Source organism: Microtus pennsylvanicus, chromosome 2 (assembly GCF_037038515.1).
Source record: "Microtus pennsylvanicus isolate mMicPen1 chromosome 2, mMicPen1.hap1, whole genome shotgun sequence".
NCBI lineage: Eukaryota > Metazoa > Chordata > Mammalia > Rodentia > Cricetidae > Microtus > Microtus pennsylvanicus.
Genome location: NC_134580.1, coordinates 85,511,509 through 85,538,180, shown reverse-complemented (window position 1 = coordinate 85,538,180; position 26,672 = coordinate 85,511,509). Strand labels below are relative to the sequence as shown.

At 45.5% G+C, this 26,672-nt stretch overlaps 1 protein-coding gene across 4 annotated transcripts in view; it reads right to left on the bottom strand.

The window, feature by feature from the left end:
• The window catches only part of Mpped2 (metallophosphoesterase domain containing 2), a 180,432-nt gene extending 154,562 nt beyond the window's left edge, over nt 1–25,870 (bottom strand). The window contains exons 1-2 of one of the 4 annotated variants that reach the window (XM_075961661.1): nt 25,132–25,870; nt 19,538–19,785 (exon numbers count right to left, since the gene is read on the bottom strand). In XM_075961661.1, the coding sequence (XP_075817776.1) occupies nt 19,538–19,665 (128 nt within the window). In that variant the 5' untranslated portion in view covers nt 19,666–19,785; nt 25,132–25,870. Of the gene's footprint in view, nt 1–19,537; nt 19,786–23,296; nt 23,373–25,131 lie in introns of those variants that run through there. The other 3 variants (XM_075961659.1, XM_075961662.1, XM_075961660.1) reach the window with 3 other exon arrangements.
• Between the last annotated feature and the right edge of the window lie 802 nt (nt 25,871–26,672).

Below are 26,672 nucleotides of genomic sequence, written 5' to 3'. Positions count from 1 at the left end.
GGTTCTATATTATTCTGCTGCTAAACCAATTCATCTATCAATAACAGTTTATTAGTGTTCTAGGTGCTGTCTTATGCACTGGGGATAGATAAAATAGCCATGACCTTTGCTCCCCATGCTGCTTTCAATAAGTACTTGCCAACTGAACAATTGTAACAATTTCAATATCACTTCTAAATGGAGCCAAACAATTCCTCTTTCTTATGTTCAAAGAGTTGTGACAAAGGACTGTAGTATGCAAACACAGACCAGTCACTTAACGTCCCATACGAGAGGTGCCAATAAGCCACCCTTTAACACACTGATGCGCGAGTGACAGGAAACGGGAGGGAAAGTATAAGGAGAAAATCTAATGCAGGCAAGGTAAGTAATAAAGGAGTACTTAAGTGAGCATATTAACATGGGAGCATCTCTCAGAAGTGGGGGTTCAGAAAAAAATGGCTATAAGCCAAAATAACAGAGGAAATAGCATGGAAGACTTCGGTGACAAGTGGGAGATGCGTTTAATAATGATGGGTTCAGGGGCACCACAGGTGATTCAAGATGAACCGGTAGTCATCCTGTCTGCAGAGAACGTCTGCTCTAGATAGGGAATTGCTGATATCCAGGATTATCAGGGGAGATTTTGCCAAGTTGTAAATTAAAAACCAAAAGTAACTGGCGCCAGAATGAACAGTCTTGGGGTTAAGTCATGTGACACCGAGTAAAGCTGCTCTTTTGCTCTTCAGTCCTGTAATGAGCTTTTGTTGTTGTTTTGCTTTTTTTTCCTCTGGGCCCAGGCTCCAAACACATACAAACACATACAAACATGTAATACACCCCAAAGGGGAGACACAGACACTGTCTTTCACCGAGAGAAAGGAGAGCAGCCTCTGATGCTATTCTTTACCATTTCCCAAGCTCTCATAGTTCTCTCTCTCTATCACATGGACCACAAATATAGTTAATGTGATCTCCCTGGTATCTCCAAGGTGACTGTTCCCTGAGGTTGTTTACTCTTAGCCTGCAGAAGTATATACTCACTCACACCACACAGGCTTGGAAACACTGCTGTTGCACACCTATACATTCCTGACCACACTAGTGTTGCACACCTATACATTCCTGACCACACTAGTGTTGCACACCTATACATTCCTGACCACACTAGTGTTGCACACCTATACATTCCTGACCACACTAGTGTTGCACACCTATACATTCCTGACCACACTAGTGTTGCACACCTATACATTCCTGACCACACTAGTGTTGCACACCTATACATTCCTGACCACACTAGTGTTGCACACCTATACATTCCTGACCCCACTGGTGTTTCACACCTATGTTCCTGACCACACTAGTGTTGCACACCTATACATTCCTGACCACACTAGTGTTGCACACCTATACATTCCTGACCCCACTAGTGTTGCACACCTATGTTCCTGACCACACTGCTGTTTCACACCTATACATTCCTGACCACACTGGTGCTGCACATCTATGTTCCTGACCACACTAGTGTTGCACACCTATACATTCCTGACCACACTAGTGTTGCACACCTATACATTCCTGACCACACTAGTGTTGCACACCTATACATTCCTGACCACACTGGTGCTGCACACCTATGTTCCTGACCACACTAGTGTTGCACGCCTATAGATCCCTGGCCACACTGGTGTTGCACACCTATACATTCCTGACCACACTGGTGCTGCACATCTATGTTCCTGACCACACTGGCGTTGCACACCTATACATTCCTGACCACACTAGTGTTGCACACCTATACATTCCTGACCACACTGGCGTTGCACACCTATGTTCCTGACCACACTAGTGTTGCACGCCTATAGATCCCTGGCCACACTGGTGTTGCACACCTATACATTCCTGACCACACTGGTGTTTCACACCTATGTTCCTGACCACACTAGTGTTGCACGCCTATAGATCCCTGGCCACACTGGTGTTGCATACCTATAGATCCCTGGTCACACTGATGTTACACACCTATACATTCCTGACCACACTAGTGTTGCACACCTATAGATCCCTGGCCACACTGGTGTGGCACACCTGTACATTCCTGGCCACACTGGAATCCTGATGCCACCTAACAAGTTATCAGTGACAACATCCAAATTTATTACACCCCAGGAAATGTAGATATGATACATAAATCAACTCATTCAACTTTTCCACTGCCTCTGCAGGAACAGAACTATCTCCCCACACACACACTTACAGGTGAGAAAATAGGAAAGTTAACTTCACCAAACCACACACAATAGGATCGACACATAAGCAAAAACTGAGTTAAAAAACAAACAAACAAAAGTGGCCACAAGTCACTCCATGTCCTGGAGAACTTTTACACATTTAACAGTTTCTTTTATGTGGGGATTTTCTCCTGATGCTGCATGTTCCCATATTCTAGACCTGCAGCACACACTTGCTCTGACAGAACACAACTCACACTTGCTACAGTCTGTGCTCCAGACACTAGTCTATCGATTGTCTAGCTCCTCAAGCAGTAGAGCTGAGAACATATTTCTAGGCCTCAAAACTATTTATTATGCCTTTTATGTCAAACTTAACTACATTTGCTTAAATCCCTGAATACTCCCACTTCAAAAGACAGAGAGAGACCGAGATGGAGAGAGAGAGAGAACATGCCTGAAACCAATTCCCTGAATTCTGTGTACAAGGACCACCTTCCTCTGTCCTCACCCAGTTCCACATGTGAGCAAACAAGAAACATAAATCCGAGTAGATTGGCGGTTCATATAAACAATTCAGACCTTATCATGCCTCTCTGAACTGACTCCAATTCATCAAAAATGCAGGCACCAGTTATATATGGCATCCTCCATTAACTGAAACACACCAATAAATTTCCAAAATGTAGACTCAGCACCAAAAAAAAAAGGTGGAGAAATCATATATCGTGGAGCCGCACGCAGCCCCTCCTCTGTGCAATCTCGAGTCATGCATAATGCAGCAGCGCAGCCACTAACAGCAGGCACGCACCAGATAATTTACACTTGTTTTTATGGACACGACGAACTGATCTTTGAAGCTGTCCCTAATGAGATTCCTCTTGGCCCTAACAGCATCCTGCGAGAGTGTTCCGGTGTTTTCTCCTTGGCATCCGGTGCATATTTATAACGCACAATACGGGCTCATTTAAATTGCACGTGTGGATTTTGGTGTCTTCTCTGTCTTAGAGATTGTCATATACTAAAGCGGACTGACCCCTCAATTACTAAAGCCTGCTTTACCCAAATAATGCCACTGCCGGTTGCTACAGGCGCTTTTCAAAGAGGCAGGGTCTATCGAAGGGCTCCTACCTGCAGGGCGGAAAGCTGCACCCACTCTAACCCTGCTTGTAAGTCCAGAGACTCAATTAGGCCTCAACCAAAGGGCATCTCCACAAAGGCTAATAATTGTGTAACCCATCGGGGCAGCCACAGCCACAGGGAAAGCTGGAGTCCATTGCCTAAACTAAAAACTTCCTACCCACAAGGGTTTGCCATGCAACATCGCTTTCTTATCCTCTCCTCCTCGACTGCCTCTACCCCAGGTAAAACTCCTTAAACCTGTAGAGCAGGGTCTTCTATTCTTGCTCCCCCTAGGGACTTTTCTTCTAACCATCTGGTATTACAGGAGTCTAGAGTTTAACGGCTCCTACTTAGGTGTTTACCACAGTCATACTGGCTTTTACTTGATTTTCCTTAAAGTCCATCTCTGAAAGGCTTTCCAGTTGCTAGAACACCAAAGAAAGTTGTAATCAGAGTTTTATCTGTATCCAACCCAAATCACAGACTCTGTCCAAACAGCGGCTCCACAAAAGCTTTTGCTGTTGTTGTTTGTTTTGTTTTTCTCTTTGTAGATGACCAGGCTGGCCTTGAACTCCCAGAGACCAGTCTCTGCCTAGACCTGCCTCCTCCTCCTGAGTGCTGGGATTAAAGATGATGCGCATACCACACCCACCTATAAGAGTTTTAAGAATGCAGAAAGGAACCAATAAGGTAGGGAGAAGGGTGTAGGGGACATGTATAAGAACAAAGTATAATGGCATATATGTATGAAAATGTCATACTGAAACCCATTAATTTGTTTACTAACTTACTAAAAAAAATTGTGAGACAAAAGAATGAGTGTACTATTTCAAAAAATACAGCAGAGCTGCTAAAAGCACAGAAATACAGAAAAAAAGTGGCTTGCCTTAAACAATATGCATGACTCCTGTTCTCACAGATAAGTCATCTTCTTGCTCAGGCTTCACATACACTCCACAGAGTAGAGAGTTGTTCATCAGACTCCTAGGAAGCGGGCTGGAATAGACAGATCTAAGTTCATCTCATACGGCTAACCCTCAGTCCACAGTCACTGACTTCCAACAGGATCAATACACGAGGAATAACTGAGTTAAAACAATATCCTTTCTAAGGTTTCCCCTTTAAGGTTACAAAACAACATGGGAATTTCAAATCTTTAGGGTCTTGTTCGGGCTGCATATCAGATATTTATATTATGATTCATAATAGTAGTAAAATCACAGTTATGAAGTAACAACAAAAATAATTTTATGGTTGGGGTCACCACAACATAAGGAACTGTACTAAAGGGCCGCAGCATTAGGAAGGTTGAGAACCACTGGTCTAGTTGAAAGTGAATCCAACATTCTTTTCTTGTTAGAAGCAAATTTATTACAATCAAAATTAGTGTCAACTGAAGGCAGGAAAGATTGTAGCATTAGTGAGGGAACTCCATAAATATTGAGTATCTTTCAGGTCCATCTTAAAAACCCACGCGAGAGAATGACCTGCTATCTTTTATAGGCACTGTCAAGTACAAGCACATGGTCTCCAAGAGAAGAAGACATTACGAGGTGACACGGACTTCTTGGAGAAGCACATACTAGTTCTTCGAGTCCCTGAAAGCCCAACTCCATTGGACAGGAATCCGCAGATTGTCTAGACTGATTGAGATCATGAAATGGGATACAAATGACAAAAAATAAAACTTAAAAATCAATAGAGCTGGTATCCTCAGAGATTACAGTCTAGTGGGGGCTATCACACCTGGGGATACACTTTGGGGACTCCAAAGTTGGTTCAGTGGTTAGGGAAAGTGTGTTTTTTTTCTCTGCCTGAGAATTCAAGCTTAGATCCCAGCACACACGTCAGGCAGCTCATGACTTTGTATAACTTCAGCTGCTGCAAAGGATCCAATGTCCTCTTGTACATCATTTAAACACACACACTAAATAAAAATTAATCTTTAAAAAGAAAATATACTTTTGATATGTGTAACCAAGCAACTACTTGTTGCTTGTCAGCACCAGTTAGGAGGAGCAGAGGGTTTCCCTAAAAAGTGACAGGAGGGGTGAGCCATGCAGTTCAGTTGGTAGACCTCTTCCTTAGTATGCACGAAGCCTTGGGTTTGATCCTTAATACCACACAAACAAGGTATGGGAGCTCAACATTCCCTTCAAGTATCTGAGAAGTAGAGGTAAGAGGATCAGGAGTTCAAGGTCATCCTTGGCTACATAGCTGGTGCAAGACCAGCCTGGACTACATGAGAACCCACTCCCTCTCCAGGGAAAATACACACATGCATACATACACATATACATAAAAGGTGGCAAAAGGAGAGAGTGGTAGCAGCAGCCCAGGCTCACTCAGAGCCTTGCAGTTGAGGGCAGAGGCCGACCTCCTGCATCCACGCTACCTCATCACTTAAAGAAACAGAAATGAGGGAAGAGTGTCTAGAGGGCTGGAATTCAAATGCAGCTTTCCTTCAATGTCAGCACTGAATCCAGACAGCTTTGAAGACCTTGGGAAATGTCGGTGGACATCTCACCAAAGCTGGCACTAACTGTTGCCAAATGTCTGCCTGGCACCAACATACAGACTAAATTGGCCATGAAAACCTCTCTCTGTGGTCTTGCTCTTCTCAAAGGAAATAATTTTGTGATCAAGAATGTGGCTCACCCAGAGGCCAGGCTTACAGGGAGGCCTTGGATTCTGAGCTTAACTCAATTGCACGGTTTAGGGCAAGAGTCTCATGTTTCAGATGTGCAGCCAAGTCATCTGATCCCGTCAGACTTTTAATGGCTTCTAAAAAATCTGAAGTGTTAAATCCTTTTCCCAGCCTCCCCCAGAGCAATCAGAAGGTGTTTGTTCCCCAATTCCCACTAGCCTCCAATCTTCTATTCTAATAAACAGTTGCTAAATCATTATTGTTGAATGCTTATTCAATCCTAAAGTTTTTCATATGTGATACTTTCAAAAATGCAGTTAAAGCAAGTAAGAGGATAATGAAAGTAAAATGCTTAAACCCTGCCTGACACCAGGGTCAAGACCTTGATCATGACTGTTTAAGACTTTGGGAAGAACCTCCTTACCCAAGAAGTTCCACAAATCCAGTGACAGGCACAGTCAGAGTTACATCCTCCTACACACACACACACACACACACACACACACACACACACACCAGGCTAGTGGTATAAGGTGTTTACTGTGTCCACGTCTGTCAGTAAAGTCATCAAGACTCACTCCCTCTGTCCTGGTTCAGGATCTCTTGGAAGAAGATACAACCCTAAAAATGTCCCAACACACCTAACATAAGAGCATGAGGAAAGCCATGGTGATGTGCGTCCTACTGCTACGGAGGCTCCTGAGGCGTGAATGCTGATGCTACAGAAGCAATCATGCTAACATTATTAAAAACAGCAACTGCATACATTTTACACGCACAACACTACATACTGTACTAATAACTATGCATCATTTAAAAGCACCTCAGCATTACCTAGTTTATGCTTTCTTTTTACTGAATTCTAAAAGAAATGTGTATAATACTTTTATATGCATTGCTTTATATAATGTGTGTGTTAAATGGCCATGATTGGGGAAAGGGATTAGCAGCCATGTGTTCACAAGTGCAGGCCAACCTCACTGCCTTGAGATAAGGTCTTTCATTGAACTGAACTTCCATTTAGCCAGGCTATTTGGCTCCCTCTGAGGATTCATTCATTTGTCTCTACGTCCCAATACTAGGTTTCTTTTAAATACAGGGTCTTACTCCATTGTCTGAGCTGCCCTTAAACGCAGAGACCCACCTGCCTTTGCCTCCTGAGAGCTGGACTAACAGGAACATGCCACCACACCACACATGTATTTTCAGCAGTACTTGAAAATAAATTAATTACATTCACTTGTGGGTATGGGGGCGCGTGTGAATATAGACACACAGGCGCTGTAAGGTCAAACTCTGGTCCCAGGCTCGGTCACAAGTATCCTTACTCATTTAGTTGATCCTGTAACTAGTTATTTTGGGGGGGCACACTAAGATGCTCACAGGCGTGCTTTAGGTGGCTCAGTTAGTGAAGACGCTATTAAGTCTAAGAACCAGAGTTCAAGCCCCCAGGATCTACATGGTAGAAGGAGAGAACTGACTGCCACAAGTTGTTCTCTGACCTACACAACACACAGTACCATGTGCCCATGTACACACACACATACACACACACACACACACACACACACACGCACACACACATACTCCCTCTCTCCAGGCCTCCTCCAACTCTAAACCATTTATAAACAGACTTTTTCTATGAAGATGAGCCTTCAGTAGCAGAGAACATGATAAACACACGCAAGGGGACAAGGGAGGGGTAGGCTACAGTCTGGCTATACTTTGACCTAATAACTCGAATGTTTTCATTTGTACAAATATTATTAATTGTGCCCGTATTTCTGCTCTGCAACAACCACACCATTCTAAAGCTCCCCACTTTAAAACAAAAGCAGCCAAGCTCACTTTCCCACAGCCTTACCACTTTGTAGCCCTTCATTAAGATAAGGAGTGCTGCATGGTTCCTGCTGTCTGGGGTCCAGCACCTCAGGAAACCGCACTGTGTGTTTACAATGTGGCGAGCCCTCCCTGTGCAGCACGGGCTCACAACTAATGTGCACTCATGGCCAGAAAATTCATTTTCATTCCACACTTGACAAAATAAACACCTCATAAAGGCAGGTAAGCAGAAGCCTCTCTCGCCCTGAGCTGTTCAGCTTCAACCTTCAGAAGCAGGGAACAGCTGAAAGCAGGCGACCCCAGCACACACAAAACAGAGTCCTGGTATAAAAAGCTTGGAACCAAAGCAAAGCCCTTATGTAAAGTTAAATTGTTCTCCCCCCCAGCCCTGCTTCCCTTCTAACAGGGTTCCTTTCACTAATACAGAATTCGCAGAGACTCTTTCAGCACAAATCGTGGTTGAATTAGCAGGATCTACATGAACCGGCAGGGGAAAAACCAGGGCACTTGATTGCTCTGAGTTACCAAAGAGCTCGGTTCTTTCTCTTTTGTCCACAGAAAACGAAGCTCTGCTTACATGTCGGAGGAAATATTTCAAAACATTCTCTTTTTTCTCAAAGTGAAGAATTTATGGAAACAGATAATTAACAGCAAATGACAAACAATCCAAGCAATAAAGGTCCCAGTTTGGTTGCCAAGATGATGGTATCAAATTCCAAGATAAACAGTGAAGCGTGCCATGGCCATTAACATCCTGGTGGGGTAGAGATGGGGAGAGAGGAGCCATCCCCTACCAATCTTCAAGGGCCGGTGGTGGGGAGGGGTGGAGCAGTCCGTCTCCTGGGGATATTGTTTCCCTTCTGGTTCTCAGGAGGCACTGTTGGAGTTCGGGGAAAACACCCATGCCTTCCTGTCTCACATGGGAAGACAGACTTGCAGCACAGAAAAACTTAGACATTAACATTCTTTAGGGAGTAACTCTTCCTAGTACCGTCTCACCAAACATTCATTCACTTTCCCCCCGTTCTTCTCTTCTCTAGCTCACAAAGGGGTTCAGTGCTACCAGCCAGGCCTAAAATGTAAGGTCAAGTACAACATGGAAACCAGTTAGCCTGCAGAAATTGGAGCTGGGGTCCCATTTGCTACATCTCCTGGATACAACACCACAGCTTCACGTCTTCCTATATTTCTCAAAAGCCAGTTTGTTAAGTCACCACGTGTCAAATGGACTCAAAAAGAAAATAAGAAATCCAAACATGAAGTTCTGAATCACCTAAAATGGCCTTTAAAAAAAAATCATTCCATCTCAGAGATCAAAATAGGTCAACACACCAAAAAACTTCTGTCCTGGCCATTTGTGGACTTCCAGGTATGTTGATCATGCTGTGAACTCAAAAAAGCCACAGCACCGGTGTGTGTGGTTTGTCTCATCTCCTTGCTGACCGAAGTTCACAGTGCTGATCCTTTCCCTACGTGGAAGCCAAGGCCAGGGCATCGCAGAAGCCAGCAAGAGCTCTGATCTTTGAATACATCTGCTGTGTTCTCCAGGAAGTTCAAGAGCAAGGCTGACTGCATGTCTGATGAAGGTCCATTTCCTGCTTCAGAGATGACCACCTTTCTATTACAACCTCACACGATGGAAGAACAAGGGTCTCTCTTAGATCCCAATTTTAGGAACTCTATCCTCAGGGACACATCACCGCCCATGGGCTCCACCCCCTAATGTTACGATTTGGAGGCTAGAATTTCACTATATAAATCTTGAAGAAACACAAATATTTAAACATCATACATAACGTTGATCCAAGCATGACCAATACACAAACACGGAGTCAGTTTTTAAAATAGAATATGTTAAACACATGGTGGTAAAAGCAGTGGGGATTTTTGCAATTGTAAAATAAAATGCAGGGTGGGTAGATGGCTCAGTAAAGTGATTGCTGCCTCTCAAGCGTGTGGATCTGAGTTCTGAGCCACAGTTCCCACGTAAAAGCTGGGCACAGCAAAACATGTCCGCAACTCTAGCACTGTGGTGTGAAGGAAGGCAGGTCCCTGGAGTTCAGTGACCAGCCAGTCTAGCCACTCAGTGAACTCCAGGGACAGGGAGAGACTGCAGAGATGAGTTGTAACCTCCACGTGAGTGCACATTCACTTACAGCCCGCCCCATTCATATAGATACACACACACAGTGAGGTTTGATGCTTTCGTGTGATCTCTAAATGTTAGAGCAAATGCAACTGAAACAGAATGGGGATTTTTTTTTCAAAACTCAAGACTTACACAGAGTTAGTAAAATGCCTATGTTCAGCCAAAGGCTAAATCTTTCAGGGAATTAGAAAAGCATGTTCAGGCTGCTTAGCTAGTAAAGTTAATTTTTCTTGATTTCGGCTTTATGTCTTGCTGCAGAACCCATTTTAAACTATGCGCACAGCATGGAAAAGGTCTGAATCTCGGGACTGTGATACTGACTCCTAAAACCAAGTCAGCGTAAACCACTCCCCAAGCCAGCCAGTGTCAATGCCAAAATAGCCCACAGCAAGATGGAAAAAGGCATCTGCCTCATCCAAGAATTATCAAATCTTCGGACTGGAAGAGTTCATGGGCTGTGTGCACAAAAAATAAATGGGTTTGAGCAGGGTCCATGTTATGAACTAGAATTCTGCTGTCATTTAAGGAAGCCAGCCCAGGAACATGGATAACACACTCTCGCTGAGATCTGTAAGCACAACACTAGAACGAAGCTTCCTTAGTACACGTTCCTGCTAGTTGGCATCTTCATTCTCAACGCAGTTTTTCTTACATTTTATTTATTTATGTAATGGGAGTGGCGTAGGGTACATCCATGCCATAGCAGGCTTGTGGGAGTGTGAGGACAACTTGCAGAATCAGTTTTCTCCGCCCGCCATATGTGTGCTACGGATCAAGCTCAAGTCATCAGGTTTGGTGGCAACACCTTTACCCTCTGAGCCATCTTGCCTTTGTTTACCTTTTTAAAGCATATAACACCAAATAGGACAAACATTAAACATAAATTAGGACAGAACATGGTTCAAAGTTCCAGTAAGAAAGGAAGAACTGAGAACACTGCGGAAATGCATTTTCTTATATGCGTATGTGTTTCAGTCCTTCATTGCCAACCACAGAAACTGAAGGGAAAAAAAAATCTCCAAAGCAAAACAATACAAGTATGTGAACCCAAATACCACAAGAGCCAACAAATCCTAGCATTTTCTCTAGTTAGTACTTCCACACAGACGTGCACCTGAAGTGTTCTCTTTACATTAAAACAGAGAGAGCCAGGCTGGCATAGGGGTCAACAAAGTGTCTATACTGATACGGCAGAGCCTAACCATACCGGTACGTTATAAAGTTCAAAAGGGGCACTCAGTATGGCAGGGAGAGAGCTGAGGAAGTCCTTAGGAGGACTCCAGCTCGCACAAAGACCTTCCAGGACGCAGCAAGCTTTGTCTCTTTCCAGAAGCAGTTCAGGCCCTTGGTGTGTTAAACAAGCTATGGGAGGTTGAGTGGTATTGGCCCTGCTTTTACATCTTAAAATCTTACCTTCTTACATTCTAAAAATGTCAGACTGAAAGCTGAATCTGTCTCATACATACTAACTTCATCCTCTTATTCAATCAGAGCATCTCAGACAAAGAAGTTCAAAGAAAGCCTGAATGAAAAGCAGGAGAGAGAAACAGCCCCCATAGGGGACCTGAGAGCTTCAGGAAGTAAGGACCTGTCCGTCCACTAACTGTGGTCACACTTTCTTTATCATCTTTCTCTATCTCTAAAATGCAGAATAAAAATCCAGATACGTCTGAGTACTGTATCACTCAGCACTTTGGAATTCTGGAGGCTGAGGCAGGAGGATGGGAAGTATAGGGTCAGTCTGAGATATATGATAAGCCTGTCTCACAAAGCAAAGACAACTAACAAATTCACGGCTTGGGAGGTGGCTCAGTGGTAAAGAGCTTGCCTCATGAGCATTGAGGCTTAGTTTTGATCCCCGGAACCCATGGAAAACTACCTACCAGGCATGGAGATGCATGCTTGCAATCCCAGCACTGGGAAGCAGAGACTGGAGGATCCCACTGACCAACAAGTTTAGGTGGATTGGTGAATGACTGATTAATGAGAGGCCATTGTCAAGGAGGCAGACAGTGTTCCTGATGATGATAACCACAACCGTGGTTCCTTTCTGCTCCCACAACACTCATACCACATGAATGCACACCAACACACATAACAACACTTGTATATGTACAATCACACACACGTGCTCTCTCTCTCTCTCTCTCTCTCTCTCTCTCTCTCTCTCTCTCTCTCTCTCACACACACACACACACACACACACACACACACACACACACAAACATCCAGATCTAATTTCAGATATGGTCTGTTTTATTTGTTAAATTATTTTCCCTCCGTGATAGCCCAAGAAAGACATAACACTTCTACCAAGTTATACAATCATACAGTGAGGTTCTAAGAATAAGTCCTTGGGGACAAAATACCCAATCTTAGATTTAGATTGTCTCTAGCTCTTGAATGCAAATAAAGAGATCTGCAAAAGAGGGAGAAAGTTAGCTCAAAATGAAGTTCAATTGTCACAGACCACAAGATGGTACCCTGGGGGTGTGTGGAGAGAAAGGACTTATGCTTTAAAAACAAAACAAAACAAAAACGAGAGAGGAAAGCAAAGAAAGCCACTGTTTTTGCATGAGTGCAAACTAAAAGGGCCATTCGGAATCTCCAAAGTAAACTTCAGATTGAAAATACTTTTGTAAACTATGGTCATGTTATTGTGCAGGCCAGTGATAAATCTGTAATAAGAAAGAGAATGCGGCTTTCTGAGAGAGTATATGTTTACATTTTGCACAAACAGTTAACATAGTCCACCCCTGAAGTAAAGAATAAACATCTACCTTGTTTGAGATTTTGCTGAACCCCAGGCATTATTTCATTTATTGATACTACTTCCCCACCCTGTCCCCTGTCCCCCACCCCCTGTGTGAGAGTTCAACTCACATCCCTCTTCCCATATAGCATCTCCATGATGTCCCACTAATATTCTTTCCCCACAGAATATCATTAACGATGGGGGTTTATATTCTTAATTTCAAAGAGACCAAAAAAGGAGGGACAGGCGTAAGAAGCAGAAATTCCAGAAAAGGAGGAAGATATTCAAGGTCTTGCAACCTGGTAGCTAGTGAGCAGCCCCCAGAGTTCAAAGAGGCCTAGCTTCCTGAATATTGCAGAGCTAATTCGTGACCCCAACAGGACCAGAACTCAAGTCCCCTGAAACACTTCCTGTGTGCATGCCAACAAGCTGTTGAGACCACACTCACTGCTGCCTTCTCAAAATGGGCTTAAGACACTGCTTAAAATGTTTTCCTCACTGGAGGAGTGAGACAGCTCACCTTGGGAAACGTCCACCTTGGGCACACAAGCCCAACAATAGAGCAACACCAGCAGCTCAATCTCTGGAACCCACAATAAGGGAGATACAGAAGCTCAGCAGAAAGGAGAATTCCCTGGAAGCTCACGGGAAACAGTAGAGACCTCCTCCCAACAAGGTGGAAAGGGAACACCAGGTCCTGAAGGTTGTCCTCTGATGTCACACTCACATATACCTTGATCACACACACATACACACAAACACACACATACACACATATACACATACACATACAACACACACATATAATGCACACACACACGCACAGACACACATATACACACAGACACACACACATACACAAACATACTGCAAATAGCCAAAACACTTTTAAAGTCCTTTGTTGCTAGGTATAGGAAGAAGACTGTATGACTGATATCCTCCAACACAGGAACAAGTTGAATACCCTTTGGCTTACTCCTAGACTGTATCATTAACTAGAAGATAGTGTCGCCCAGGAACCTAAGTGAGACCCAATGAAAGGAGAAGATGTACATTGAAGTAAGCCTTTGACATAATATATAGAGACAAATTACCATTCTTTTGGAAAAATTAGCATAAAGATACCACAGTTTTATCAAGTTAATTCCAGTGGAATAGAAGTATATAAAACACAAAGATATTAAATGGCATGAAGTAGTTAACTAAGTGATCATCAGTAAATCTAGTGTTTGTCCTTCCCACCCTTTTATATACACATACATAAGCAAACATCATTTTGATGTAATAACTGTATTAGTTACTTTTATTGTTCTCACAACCAAAGACTCAACAAGAAGCCACTTGGAAGAGGGAGGACTGGTTCTGACTGATGGTTTGGTGAGACTCAGTCATCTGTGATGGGGAGGGCGTGTCAGTGGGAGCAGTACACGCTGGGCCGAGCTACGAATCTCAAGGACCATCTTCCAGTGATGGACTTGCTTCAGCTAGGTACCACATCCCACAGGGCCCACACCCCCAAAAGGGTGCCACAAGTTACATGCAGCCAAGTGTTCAGACAGGTGCATGCGAGGGGCCTTTCACACCCACACCTCATTCTCCTCTTTTCTGAACTATGGACACCTAATATAACCCTGAAATTTATATGCTTCCGACCTCATTCTCTAAAGGAAAGGAATATAACTTTAGATCAAGTGAGATATCTACAAAAACTGTATGAATCTGTCATGAAATGATTTTCAAACACCTCAAGAGATCACTTTTTTATTACCAATGGCCAGGCAACATGAACGAATGCTACCCAAGGCAACAGTGCAACAAGAACAAGCTGCCTTGTTTTATATGGCCAAGCAGTTTAGAGACGTGCCAACCCTATAGCTATGACTAGTACAAAGTCACAGCTACTACCGCATCCGTGTACCAAGCACTGCCTTCTGGTCCTGTCTGATCCCAAGGGTGCTGGGAGCCACAGACACGGGCAATGAAAAGGTTTCATTTCGGTTGAACAAGCATTAGGACATTAAGCCTACTTCATAGATGACAATACCGAGACCCTAAATTTTCCCAGCAAACCAGTAGTAACAAGCACAACACTCAGTCTTAGCTGTCACATTTTCCCGTGCCTGCTGAAGTAGCCTGTGACAATCCTAGTTAGCACATGTCTGTTTTAACCATGATACCAGTAGGAGAACTTGAGACATTGACAGGCGCACAGAAGTCAGGTCCAGCCCAAGAGAAGAAAAGCCTTGGGGGTCTTCACCGAATTCCTGACACAGGATTTCTACTCATTGGAACTGCTACTCCCTTGGTGTAACTGGAGGTGAAGAGACCTTCCTGCCTGTCTACAATCCTGACTGGCACAAAATCTCCTGCTGACGCTGACAATGCAGGAAATTCAACCCCACCAGGAAAAGCCTCCATGGTGTCCTCCAGTGATTCCTTGAAGAAGACCAGACAAAACTTATCAGTGACTGGATGAAGGCGGTTTAGAATCAGGAATTTGGAATCAATGAAACAAGCATCCCTGATAACAGCTGGCACTGAGCATACCGCGGGGAGGGGGGGGGGCACTCAGAATTCTTCTGTGCTCCTTTACTTGAAGAGCCTTTTACAGATGATAAAGGAAAATAGGGTTCCACTGGTGGTGACCGCCTCTACTTGATACCACTTTCTGATAAAAAGCAAGGGAGAAAGAAAATGCTGGAGCCTTCGTACCTGAGGTGTGGTCAAGGACAAGTGCCCGAACAGGAGACAGAATTGAGTTCACATTCCCATTGCCAACCCTTAAAAGAAAAATTAACCTCGGTAGTATGACGAACCATCCTGTGTTGCAAGGAACACGAAGCCCCTCCTAAAGTAGGATTTCCAGTGCTAACCCTGACGGAGCTGGATGCCTTACCAACTTATTTGATTAGGCCTCCCATCATTAAAAACAAAGTCTTTATGACATTTCCAGACCTAAAATGGTTCTTTTAATGCCTTCTCTAATCATCATTAAAGACACTAAATAACTTTTTCAACATTCTGTTCAAGAATGATGAAGGGCTGTGGACAGATGAAGACCTGCCAATTGCTGGTTTTCAATCATCTCATCCGTCAGGATAATCAAGAGTCTGAGCAAGAAAGGCCTCCTATTCTAGGCTAAATGTTGGTCTACTCACTCCAGCTGTGCTTTGATTTTCTTTTCTAAAGTCAGATAGGATTACTTTTTTAAAAAAGGAAAGAAAAGAAAATCCTACGTCAGAAGCAAATTCAAAGAGATGCTTCTTAGAAAGTCTGGTAGCAATCTTGGAGTTTATAGATAAGGACTAAACCTAAACCTCGCCAGCTCTAGGGTAGATGGGCTTCAAATGATGGCAACTGACTCTCGCTTATTTTTGTCCCTCAGAGTGGCACCTTGCAAACAAAGCTTTGCTTTAATTAGTCACAGTTAAAGACAATACTGGTCATTCGGTGTAATTATTTACCTATGAATAAACTGATGTCCTTATGTCCGAGGAAGGGAAGTTGATCAGGAGGGGTAACTGGAAAAGAGCTGGTCACAAAGCTAAGCTGAGACTAACCACATTGAGTGGGAAAGGAAGAATTCCTAAATTAAGGTGAGACAATACCCACGGCTACCACTAGGTCATGCGAAAGGAGACAAAGAGCCCCAGTATCTATCGCAGGTCTTCACAGATTTATAGGGTAGTGAGAAGAGAAAGTGAACGCTTCAGGAATCCAGAGCAAAATCAATGTGTAATGCTCCAAGTAGGAAATACAAACTAGCTATAGGAACGCAGCAAAACTCTGCCATGACATGTTGTAATCTTTCAAATCAAGGGAAATTTTAGGCTCAATATCTCACAAATACTTTAGGGTCGCTTTAAATTTCTATTTAGACAAAGGGTAATGGTTTGAATGCAGTCAAAATAGAATACATGGCAGTCAAGGAAGACACCCAAGCTCCTACAACCTACCAGGGGCTGTCATAACGCTAGTCCATCAACCTGCAGAGCAGCAGCAGCCCCATAGATGACTAGGTAAGGCTGAGGCCATGGTGAGTCACACTCCTGACAAAGCACACCTTCACGCTTCCAGAGTGATCCCGGGTTCTCCTATCAACACATAATCAAATGTATTGAACCAATCAATAGATCAGAAGAGAGACAGGCAGGTAGACAGACAGAAGACAGATGGTGATAGATGATTGATAGAAAAATAGTAAGAGTTAATATAGACAGAAAAAATAATATAGATAGAAAATATTATTAACAGATAATAAATAGATAAAATAAGTGATATATATTGATCAGAGTAATAAAACAATAAATTGATATAAATATATACATCTATGAATAGATATTGATTATAAATAAAATAAATAATTACATAATCGAAATAAGTAGATAAAATATAATAAATGATAGGTGGATAGGTAGATGGTAGGAAAATAATAATGGATAATAGATGTTACACACAGATAGCAAAAGTTAGTAATAGATGATTGATAGATAGATGGTTAGGCAGACAGATTAGATAGAGATAAGATAGGTAGACTGGATAGGTAGATTAGATGATAGATAGATAGATAGATAGATAGATAGATAGATAGATAGATAAGATAGGAAAATAATAGAGATCCTATGAAATGGAAGAAATGAAAAACCTAGAGGTGACATGTGGAATCCATCTAGATTGGGAAAGCAGTAACAAGACAGAGGACAGGAGGCTTCCTGTGGGTGCAGGAAACTAAACCAGCTCAGAGCATATGATAAGCAGAGAAGAAAAATGTCACAGCTGTGAGAAACAGCTAACTCAAGGGCTTTCAGGTGAGAGGAAGCCAAACTGAGTGGTAATGAAAGGGAAAACCCACAATGGAGCCACCTGGGAGGAGGCCTGCACTCCCAGGCTCGAGTCCAGTGACACGCTGCACAGCTGTTAGGTTGCCATTACAAACCTCTTTTTTTGTTGCCCTGGTTGGGAGTTTTTCTTTTCGTTCTCCCCCCCAAGAAAAAGACACACACACACACACACACACACACACACACACACACACACACACAATTTGACCCTTCAAAGTTTTCACGGCTAGATCTAAGGTCAGTTCTAAGCTTATGTGATTTAAAAACTACCTCAGCGTTCAGGTTACCAGAGGACTCCCGTGGGCAAGAGCAAATAAGAGGATATCTGCAGAGCCAAGCAATGGCTGAGCTTCGCAGTCATTTCCCACGGAATCTGGGCAGAGCAGTCTCACTGGAAACAGGATCCACAGCGTTCTCTGAGATCCCTTAATACAAAGACCAGTCTGCCAAAGCAAGCTAAAAAGACTCTAAACTACGGCACGCACAAATCTCATGACATGTTTGAAGGAAAAGGAAGAAACAGAAAGAATAAAAAGAGTATTTGAAACAAATGCACATGTATTGTTCAGAAAGCCTATCATATTCACAAAGAGAAGACTTGTTCACCTACAAACCTCGGTCTTGTACTCTGTCAGCAGTCCCTCCTAATCACAAGCAGATCCTCACGGAAGGCCAGCGGAAAGGCTCTTAGAAACAGCTTAGCACAACCATCTGCAAAGATGTTTATGTTCTTTCTTTTCTTTTTTGGATTGTTTGTTTCCTTTTGCTTTCCAAGCCTGTTGTTTTTGTTTTCCTACTATGCACACACCTCACAGGTACTTTAAGCAGCTTTCTAGAACATACTTATAGAACATCATCCCACTATTTACACTACTATCCAGGGAATCGAGAAAAAGACCTTTTTGTTCAGTTAATGCTTCTGAATAGGAGAAGCGCATGTGTGTAGAAGTTACTTTTATTATTTTTTAAACATAAAACAGTCCCTGGAAGAAAGAGTCTGTGACTTGCGCATGCCCTGGGTTCAATTCTGCCAGGAGTAAAAACAGTCAACAAAATCCTAACCTCCTCTCCCTCCCAACTTTTACACAATAGCGTTCAAAGAGATTCAGTCCAGCCATGAAGGGCCAGTGTTAGACATCGGAAGGGGTCTCATGAAGAATGGGCATGAGGCCTTGAATAAACAAGAGAGATGGTGACCTTCTGCCCCTCCCACTGAAAACCTGGCACTTCTGCAGCGGACAAAAGTTGGTGTGTGACCAGGGGCTGTGACGTCCTTGCCTCTCCGGGTTTCTCCTGTACTTCCTCCTTAAATAGCTTAAAGCTTCATGTGTATTCCACAGTATCAGGGAGTGAAAGAAAATACAATTCGTGAGACCAGCTGTTCCACTCTGCTTAAGCCTTTTCCCCCCATATTGTTCAAGTCTTATATAATGCAACCCATGATTCACTAGCAGCAGGAGAGACAATGGATATAGCAGTAGCTGGACCATTAGCGCCAATTAGGCATATTTCCCCAGCTGAATGTGAAGGCTTAGTGGGGTGAAGTGCAAGAAAATATTGGAGAAAAATGTCAAGAAATATTTCACAAAGGAAGTGAGGAACACACGGTAAAGCAAACCGAACTGAGGGTGAAAAGACACCTCCAAAATTCACCGTGTGGCATTAGGAAAATACCATACCCTCTTAGTTCTTATCCGTAACATGTGAAGAAGTTATCCGAATCCTTCAGAAGTTCTGAAGACCTAAGGTGCTTTTGTGGCTCAACGTGCTGTAAAAATCTGAATAGTTACCCAGATGCAAAGGCCTTCTCCTGGGCTACACGGGAAACCACAGATACCCATCTGTTTCGGAAATCATTGACTTCCACTCTCCCTAGCAAAATGCTGAGAGAATAGTTTCCTTTCACTTCGCTTCTCCTTTCTTGGTTGTTACTATTTTTTCTTGTTAACATTCGTGAGAAATACTTACATATGCACATGTGGAGGCTGGAATCTGCTCTGGTTGATGTTGTAGTGTGTGAAGGCCTGGGTAGGATTGGAGCTATACTCATCCACCGCTACGGTAACTTTGCCTTGAGCAGGAATCCCATGTGCCATCCTTCCTCCCTATAGGCATGAGCAATTCACAATTCTCTGGAACAGAAGCTGGAAGCAGGCATGGTGTGTTTCAGCCAATCTCTAAATCCAAGGATCTACTCATCAATACTGCTGTGCGTTCTAGAAGAAAAAAAAAACATTATATGCATGTATGTGTACATATATATTTAAAAAGAAGAACAAGGAGTAAGGCAGTTCTAAAATACATTAAGTTTGGAATCTAGATATCAAATGGCCTCAGGAACAAACTCTGAATCGGGACTGTTTCCTTGTGGGTGTAACTGTAGTCGACTGTTGGCTGTATGGTCCTCAGAGTGGACTCTACACCCTTTCTGGCAAGACTAGATGCTAGCGGATTGTCTCAATGGAGTTCAAACCAAGAATTCCTCTCTAATTATAATTATGGCACTTAACGTGAATTGCAGAAGGGCCAAATCCACAGTTGCCATGGTGTCTAGCTATAAATGGTTTGTGCTGGAAGATGCCACCAAGTCTTCGCTGCTAATTGAAATATTTGGTTCTTACAAAATTGGTATCACGTTATACAATCACTTGAAGTTTTAATGCTTCGATGATCCACAGGACACAATAACAAACGCAAACTCAAGGTTCTGTGCTCATTTACAGACACCTGAGCTGTAGAATGCTCGTGAAGCACATGTTACACGGAAGTTTGTCTTGAAGACACTTTCTTTAATACACCATGCCTGGTACACATACTACCTTCTCTCTGGCTAACCAAGGCACACTTTCTTTCAATTCTCAAGTTACTCAAGGGAACATCAGAGGCGCACAGAATTGGTCGGTCACTTTGTGACCCTGACCTTCCTCTTCTCTCCCTATAGGAGCATTTAGGGAGGGCAGCCATGACATCTGTGGCCTCATTGGTGCAATGTCATTCTTAATAGCTGGTCTCATTTCCATAAGAAATTTTCAGCAGTTCTGATTCTTTTCATAAGTCAATGCATTAATTGCTGCATGGGGTACAGAAATGAAAATATCTGCTTGAACAGCAGATGTTCAAAGATGGAGGGAAGCAAGGCCATGCATGGAAGCTGTCTCCATCAATGATCAATTGGAGGAAGTAGGAGGCACCCCATACTCCTTGACTAACCCTTGGCTAACCTGCACTCTTTTTCTAAACACTCCGGATCAGAATTCATTTGCCATGTGCACTATTAATCTCCAGAAATCGTAGCTGCGATCTCAAATAAAAATATTTAGAATAATAAGATTAAATTGAAATTTGGCATGAAACACCTTAAAATATCGAACAAAAGGCAGATGGCCTGCCATAGGCCATTTATTTTATTATTTTGCAACCCGGGGCTCCTGTAGTCCTCCATATGCTAGCTGGGTTAAGAAATTCCACAGTGTTCTACACAAATGATGGCTTTTTTTTTTCATATCAGTAAAGCAAGCGAGGTTACACCCACCTGGCCTACGTTCCCAGAACATTCCCACAGCCGAGAAAGGAGGCCTGGTGTTCTGGCCTTTTTAACAAAAGGTCTCCTTGGTTTATCTTCCTTCTTCCTGACTTTAGAGGCGGTATGGCTCCCACAAGCACCAGTTGACAGGCGCTCTGGCGAGTAGGATTAGCTAAGTCAAGTCCCGCCCTGTGCCTCCGATGGAAGGTATCTATAAAGAACTGCTTAGGAATCATAATGGAGCGGTTTTCCTACCAAGTTTGCAGCTGTTTCCTTAATTTCCTACACAATTATATTTTACTGTTATTTTGCATAACAGTAAAACACAACACCTGCTTCAAATTGCAGTCCTGTTCTAAGTGCTGTAATTCTCTTTTGAGACACAAAGTACTGAGACACCGCTGAAGCGCGCGGGGCTGCATAATTGCGTGGCGCTGAAAAGTAAATACAAACGGAAGCATCTTCCTGTTACAGAAATGACTGTCATTAAAGAGAATGTTAGCCATCAAAGCACAGAGGGGGAAAATACACATTTCCAGAATACGAGAACTCAGTGTTTGCATAAATTAGAGAGTGCTATAAAAAATTACTTAGCAATTCTTATTTTCCTTCCATCAATGTCTATTGTGTGAGGTACAGAACGTTTCGGCAGCAAAGGAAACCAAATGCACGTCTAGACCACTGTGACCTCAGACTATCTGCGCCCCTTGCCAGAAGGAATCTAAATGGTTGGAGAGAAAACTTGCTAATTAAACTAAGAGAGCGTAGGCCGGAAATAAAAGACGTCCTGGATATTTACAGTGACTTGACGTGGCTAGAATGGCAACCCTCTCGACTTGAAGCCAACAAGAGGCAGAACTTACAAATGACAGACCCCACTTCTAAACGGTCCACTCCGCCCTAAAGTCACCCTACAGATTTTCACTTTCTGTTGGGAAACACCTATGTCTCTTTGCACCCCTGCCTCCCGCAAGGCAAACAATATCTCTCCATCAGCAAGCTCAGACCTTGGCAATTCTGAAGGGCTAAATGGGTGGCTGGCATCTCATTTGAATTCATCGTTGCCTTGTTCCCTTTCAAATGTTTTATCGAAACAGTGCACCTGCCGGGTCTATCTTCTTTCATCTGGAGTCCTTTGAAGGAAATGTCAGACTGAGGCAGAGAGCTTCAAAACTTACAGCACCTTTACAGACCAGTCAAGAAAAGGCTGCCTTTCCTTTTTCTTTTTAGTGCTATGTTCAATTCCACACACACACCTCGAAATGAACATATCCTAAGACTGATGTGTGTGGGACTGGGGACAAAACCATTTCACTCCACATGAGATTTTGGGAAAAGTCTTAACAGTGCAAGGATCCCATCTTAGAACCTTCGAAGAAGCCTTATCGCCTTCCTTCACTTCAGGTTGTAAAACCCTCCCGACCACATCCTCCACTCCCAACAGTTAAAGGGAGCAGCTTTCTTCTGTTAATTTTATACTTCAGTGCATTTTATCCACAAACAAAGGCACCCAGCACAAGATGCCAAATGCCTAAAGAAAAACCTAAACAGGACCGTCACTGCCAAGCACTCACGCTGCTCTTAGAGTTTCAGTTTAAAAAAAAAAAAAGCCCACGTGAGCCATTGAGCATTTCCTAGACAGCAGTCACTTCTGTCCCTTAAGCTGAAAGACTGGAAATTTTCTTTTCCAGGAACCCACTTGGAAAACCTCTTAAAGTCTGCTGGCAAGGAAGGGATTAAAAACTGAAGGTTCAAATAACTGTCTCCACCTCCTAGGCAGTGGACGGCCGATTTACCTAAACTTTCAAAGTAACAATTTCTGACCTCTCTCCTCAAGCGCCGCCCAAGCCAAGCGGAGGAGAAATGAGCCCTGGTTTTCTCTTTCCTTGTTTAAATAAGGATGCTCACTTTAATCAGAAAGACAGCCGCCCCACCAACCAGCTGGGTGGAGGGACTTTGGAGCTCGCCCCCGGTCCAACCCCCGCCAAATTTCATTCTCTCCTCCCTCTGCCTCAGAGATCCAGAACCTTCTTAACTCACGCCCCTACTCTTTTCTGCCCATTTCCAGTTACTCATTCCCACATGCGGGAGCGATGCCCACACGCCTTCCCCGCGGTGGCTCCACTAGTTTATTTTTCTGGAGATGCTGACAAGGTTCCACGTGCCTCTGTCCACTAGGCTCCCTCCCTTCCAATCACACTTACACCTGAACTTGTCTCCAGCACTGCTGCCACCCAGCTGGCACATTCTTTCGGAGAGGGAGGGCACGACTTTTCTCCTGAGCCTCTGACAAAGCGTGGAGTCTATATATGGTGGGATGGGGTGGGGGCGCAGAATTCTCTACTTTGGATTGGTTTGTTTGTTTTAAATCTAGGGTGGGCAGATGGGGTGGGGGCTGCAGCTACTGCACACACACACACACACACATGCACACGCGCGCGCGCGCACACACACACAGACCCACACACGCCCTGCCCTGCCCTGTAAGCTCTCACTGCCTGGTCCTGACCATAACTCTCTCTTCATTCCTCAGGCGCTGAGTACCCGGCTGCCACGGACACGGCTGCCGCAGGCGGCACTACGGACCTAGACTCACTGCCCCAGGGTCGGCTAAGCATCTGCCCCCATCTTCCTCTCCCTCCGTCGGGAACCGACTGAGGACGCCGCACCATCCTTGGTGGGGCAACGTGGTCCCTGGTCTGGGAAGTAAGCCTCCGGAACGCGCTGGCATCTCCGAGCATACAGACAGGGGCAGGAGCCCGGGTCCGCACCGTCAACAGCCGCCTCCTCGCTCTGTGTCCCGGAGCTGCCAGGCACCTTCTCCAGAACGGCTGGAAAGGGAAGGGACCCGGCCATCAGGCTGGAAGGGGTGTGGAAGCCTCTGCCTTGCCCTCTCTTTGGAAGTCTTTCCCTTCCAGTTAAACTTATGTTTGTTTTCCCCACCCTGACCTGTTAGTGTCTGTACCATCACAAATCAATTACACATTTTTTCATGACCCGCATTCGCTCTTAATTCCCGGTATGTTTGTGTGGTGGGGGGGGGGGTGCGCTATAAATCAACTCCACTGATTATCTTTCCATGCTATTTTCTTGATGGGGGATTTCAACGCCCTCTAGAACCTCTAGGTTAAAAAAAAAATGCTCCCTTCACCTCCTAGGCCGCAAAAGCCCGGAATGCTAAAGATTTTTTTAAAAGACAACCTTACCACATGTAAATGTAAATAGAAAAAAATTTAAAAAGAAAGAAAAACCCAACTCCTGTTTAGATAGAAAAAAAATTGGGCGGCCACGGTTACTTTTCCACGCTACCGTACCCCGCCTCCCAGCCCCCCTCGCTTTGCAGGCTGCGGTCGCCGACACCGGAGAGTGAGGTCGGGGCGCGGGGCCGGCTGAGAGCTCCGCGCGGGAGCGCTGCGCGCGCGGGCGCCCCGAGCACAAAGCTGCGCCGAGCCGTCCGGCCACTGCACCTGGCCCGGGGCCGGCGCGGGCGCACGGGGCTCGGGCCGACACAATGCACGCGGGCCTAGGCCGGGGCAGCGGCAGTGCACGACCCCGGGGACTTTCTAGTAAACAGATCTCGGACTCCCGGGCCCCACCCCCATCCTCGCCCCGGGGCTTCGGCCGCGGGCTTTCGCGGACACCACCCCCGCCCCGACCGGAGAAACCCGGGCGGAGGAGGGGGCAGGGAGGTGGGGACCCCGAGAGGTCGGTGGCCGAGGGCTAGGGGAAAGGGAAAACAGGGAGCGAGATGGGGAGTAGGAAGGAGGACAGCTACGGAAAGAAATTCGTTCTCCGCTTGGGGGGTTGCAAATCTGCTCTCCCCGGGTCCTCGAGTGCTCACTCGGCCAACCTCAGGGTCGGCGGGGCCGCCGCGCTCCGCAGCCCCCGCGCCCTCGCACGCGCCTCTGACAAGGCACCTCTCACCCGGGCTCCGCTTTGTGTGTGCATTTTTTTTCCCTTCCTCTCGCGCCCGGCACCGGCCGCCGGCCGCCTCCTCCCCCCTCCCCCGCCCTCCGCCTCCCTTCCCCGGGCGGATTACCTTTCCCGGGCTGTGCTCCGGGTCCCCGGGATGCCTTCAGCGCCCCGTGTGCGGGCGAGCCATCGCCGAGCCACCCAAACCGGCTGGGAGCAGCGCTGGGGGCGGCAGGGGCGAGGGGCGCGGGCGGGCCAGAACCTTCGACCCCGGAGGTCCCCGGCGCCGATCCAGAGCCTGGAGGGTGGCGCGGGGGCGCGGTGCGAGCGGGGCGCGGGGTCGCTGCGGGGGGAGATGGAGAGGACGGGAGCAGCCTCGATCTGGGGAGAGAGCGAGCGAGGGGGCGAGGAGAGGCAGCGAGGGCGCGGCGAGCGAAGGGAGCGCGAGCGGTGCAGTGACAGGGACTGCCACTGGGGTCAAAGGAGCACAGCTCCAGGAAGCTGGGCCGCCCCAGCGCAGCTCTCTGTGAGCTCCCCGCCGGGACCCCGCGCCCTGCACGCCCCTGCGGTAGTTCCGGCCCACTCGAACCCCCCACCCGCGCCCTGAGGCCGCGGGGTTTCCAGGAGAGGAGGGAGAGCGGAGGGCGAGGCCCGCAGGCTGCTGGTGCTCCTGGGTCAAGCAGGCGGCAGGAAGCTGAGCTGCAAGTTCATCACCATGTGTGATCAGCGTTAAAATGATAGGGGTCGGGGAGATGGGGGCGGGCCATGGAGCGCCAGGAACATAGGGGAGCCCCCCAGATGGGCGTCTTCTGCTAAGAGAACACCAAGCCCCCGCCCCCCACTCGTGAACCTGCCAGGCTCTGTCAGAGGTCCTGGAACAGCTCCAAGGCGCAGAACTCGCTGCAGGGGCAGGAGGAGCGTCTGGGGCACAGGGATCACACCGAGGGGGACGACCTCAGGGTCCCTCCCCTCTGCTGATCTGAGGCTTTCCTGCGGGATATCAAGTCTCCCCTCTCCTCGAGCTTCTCAAAGACTCTCTCTCTCTCTCTCTCTCTCTCTCTCTCTCTCTCTCTCTCTCTCTCTCTCTCTCTCTCTCTTCTCTCTCTCTCTCTCTCTCTCTCTCACACACACACACACAGCCCTCTCTTGGCTCTGCAATGTTGTTCCTGAAAAGAAAGGCCAATCCAAAGACAAGGTTTTTTGACCTTCAAGAGTTAAGACAGGTTCTGAATAAGAAGGTGAAATGAGGCAAAGGCTTTAATTGGTTCCATTTTTGTCCCCCCCCACCCCGAACCCTTTGAATTACATTTTCCCTCTCCCAAAGACCTGCACTTCAAAAACCAGTCTAAAATCAAAGTTACTCCAATTTTTCTCTACTACTTTGGAAACCGGGGGATGGGGGTGGGGATGGAGATGGAACACTAGGAATATGCAAAAAGGGGGTCTGGGTAAGGATGGGAAAAGCCTCTGAAATGCTGGGACAGACGGCTTTTTAGTAAACTTGGTTGGCGCGGTTGTCTGAAAGATGAGGTGGCCGTGTGATGTTATGCCACTGTCAGAGCTGAAGGATTTGGAAAGAGACCAGATCTAATTCCTTTCTAGGAGTCAGACTCAAAAAAAAAAAAAATCTGCATTCTCCGAAGGCAGCTCCGGTGTCTGTGCACGAGA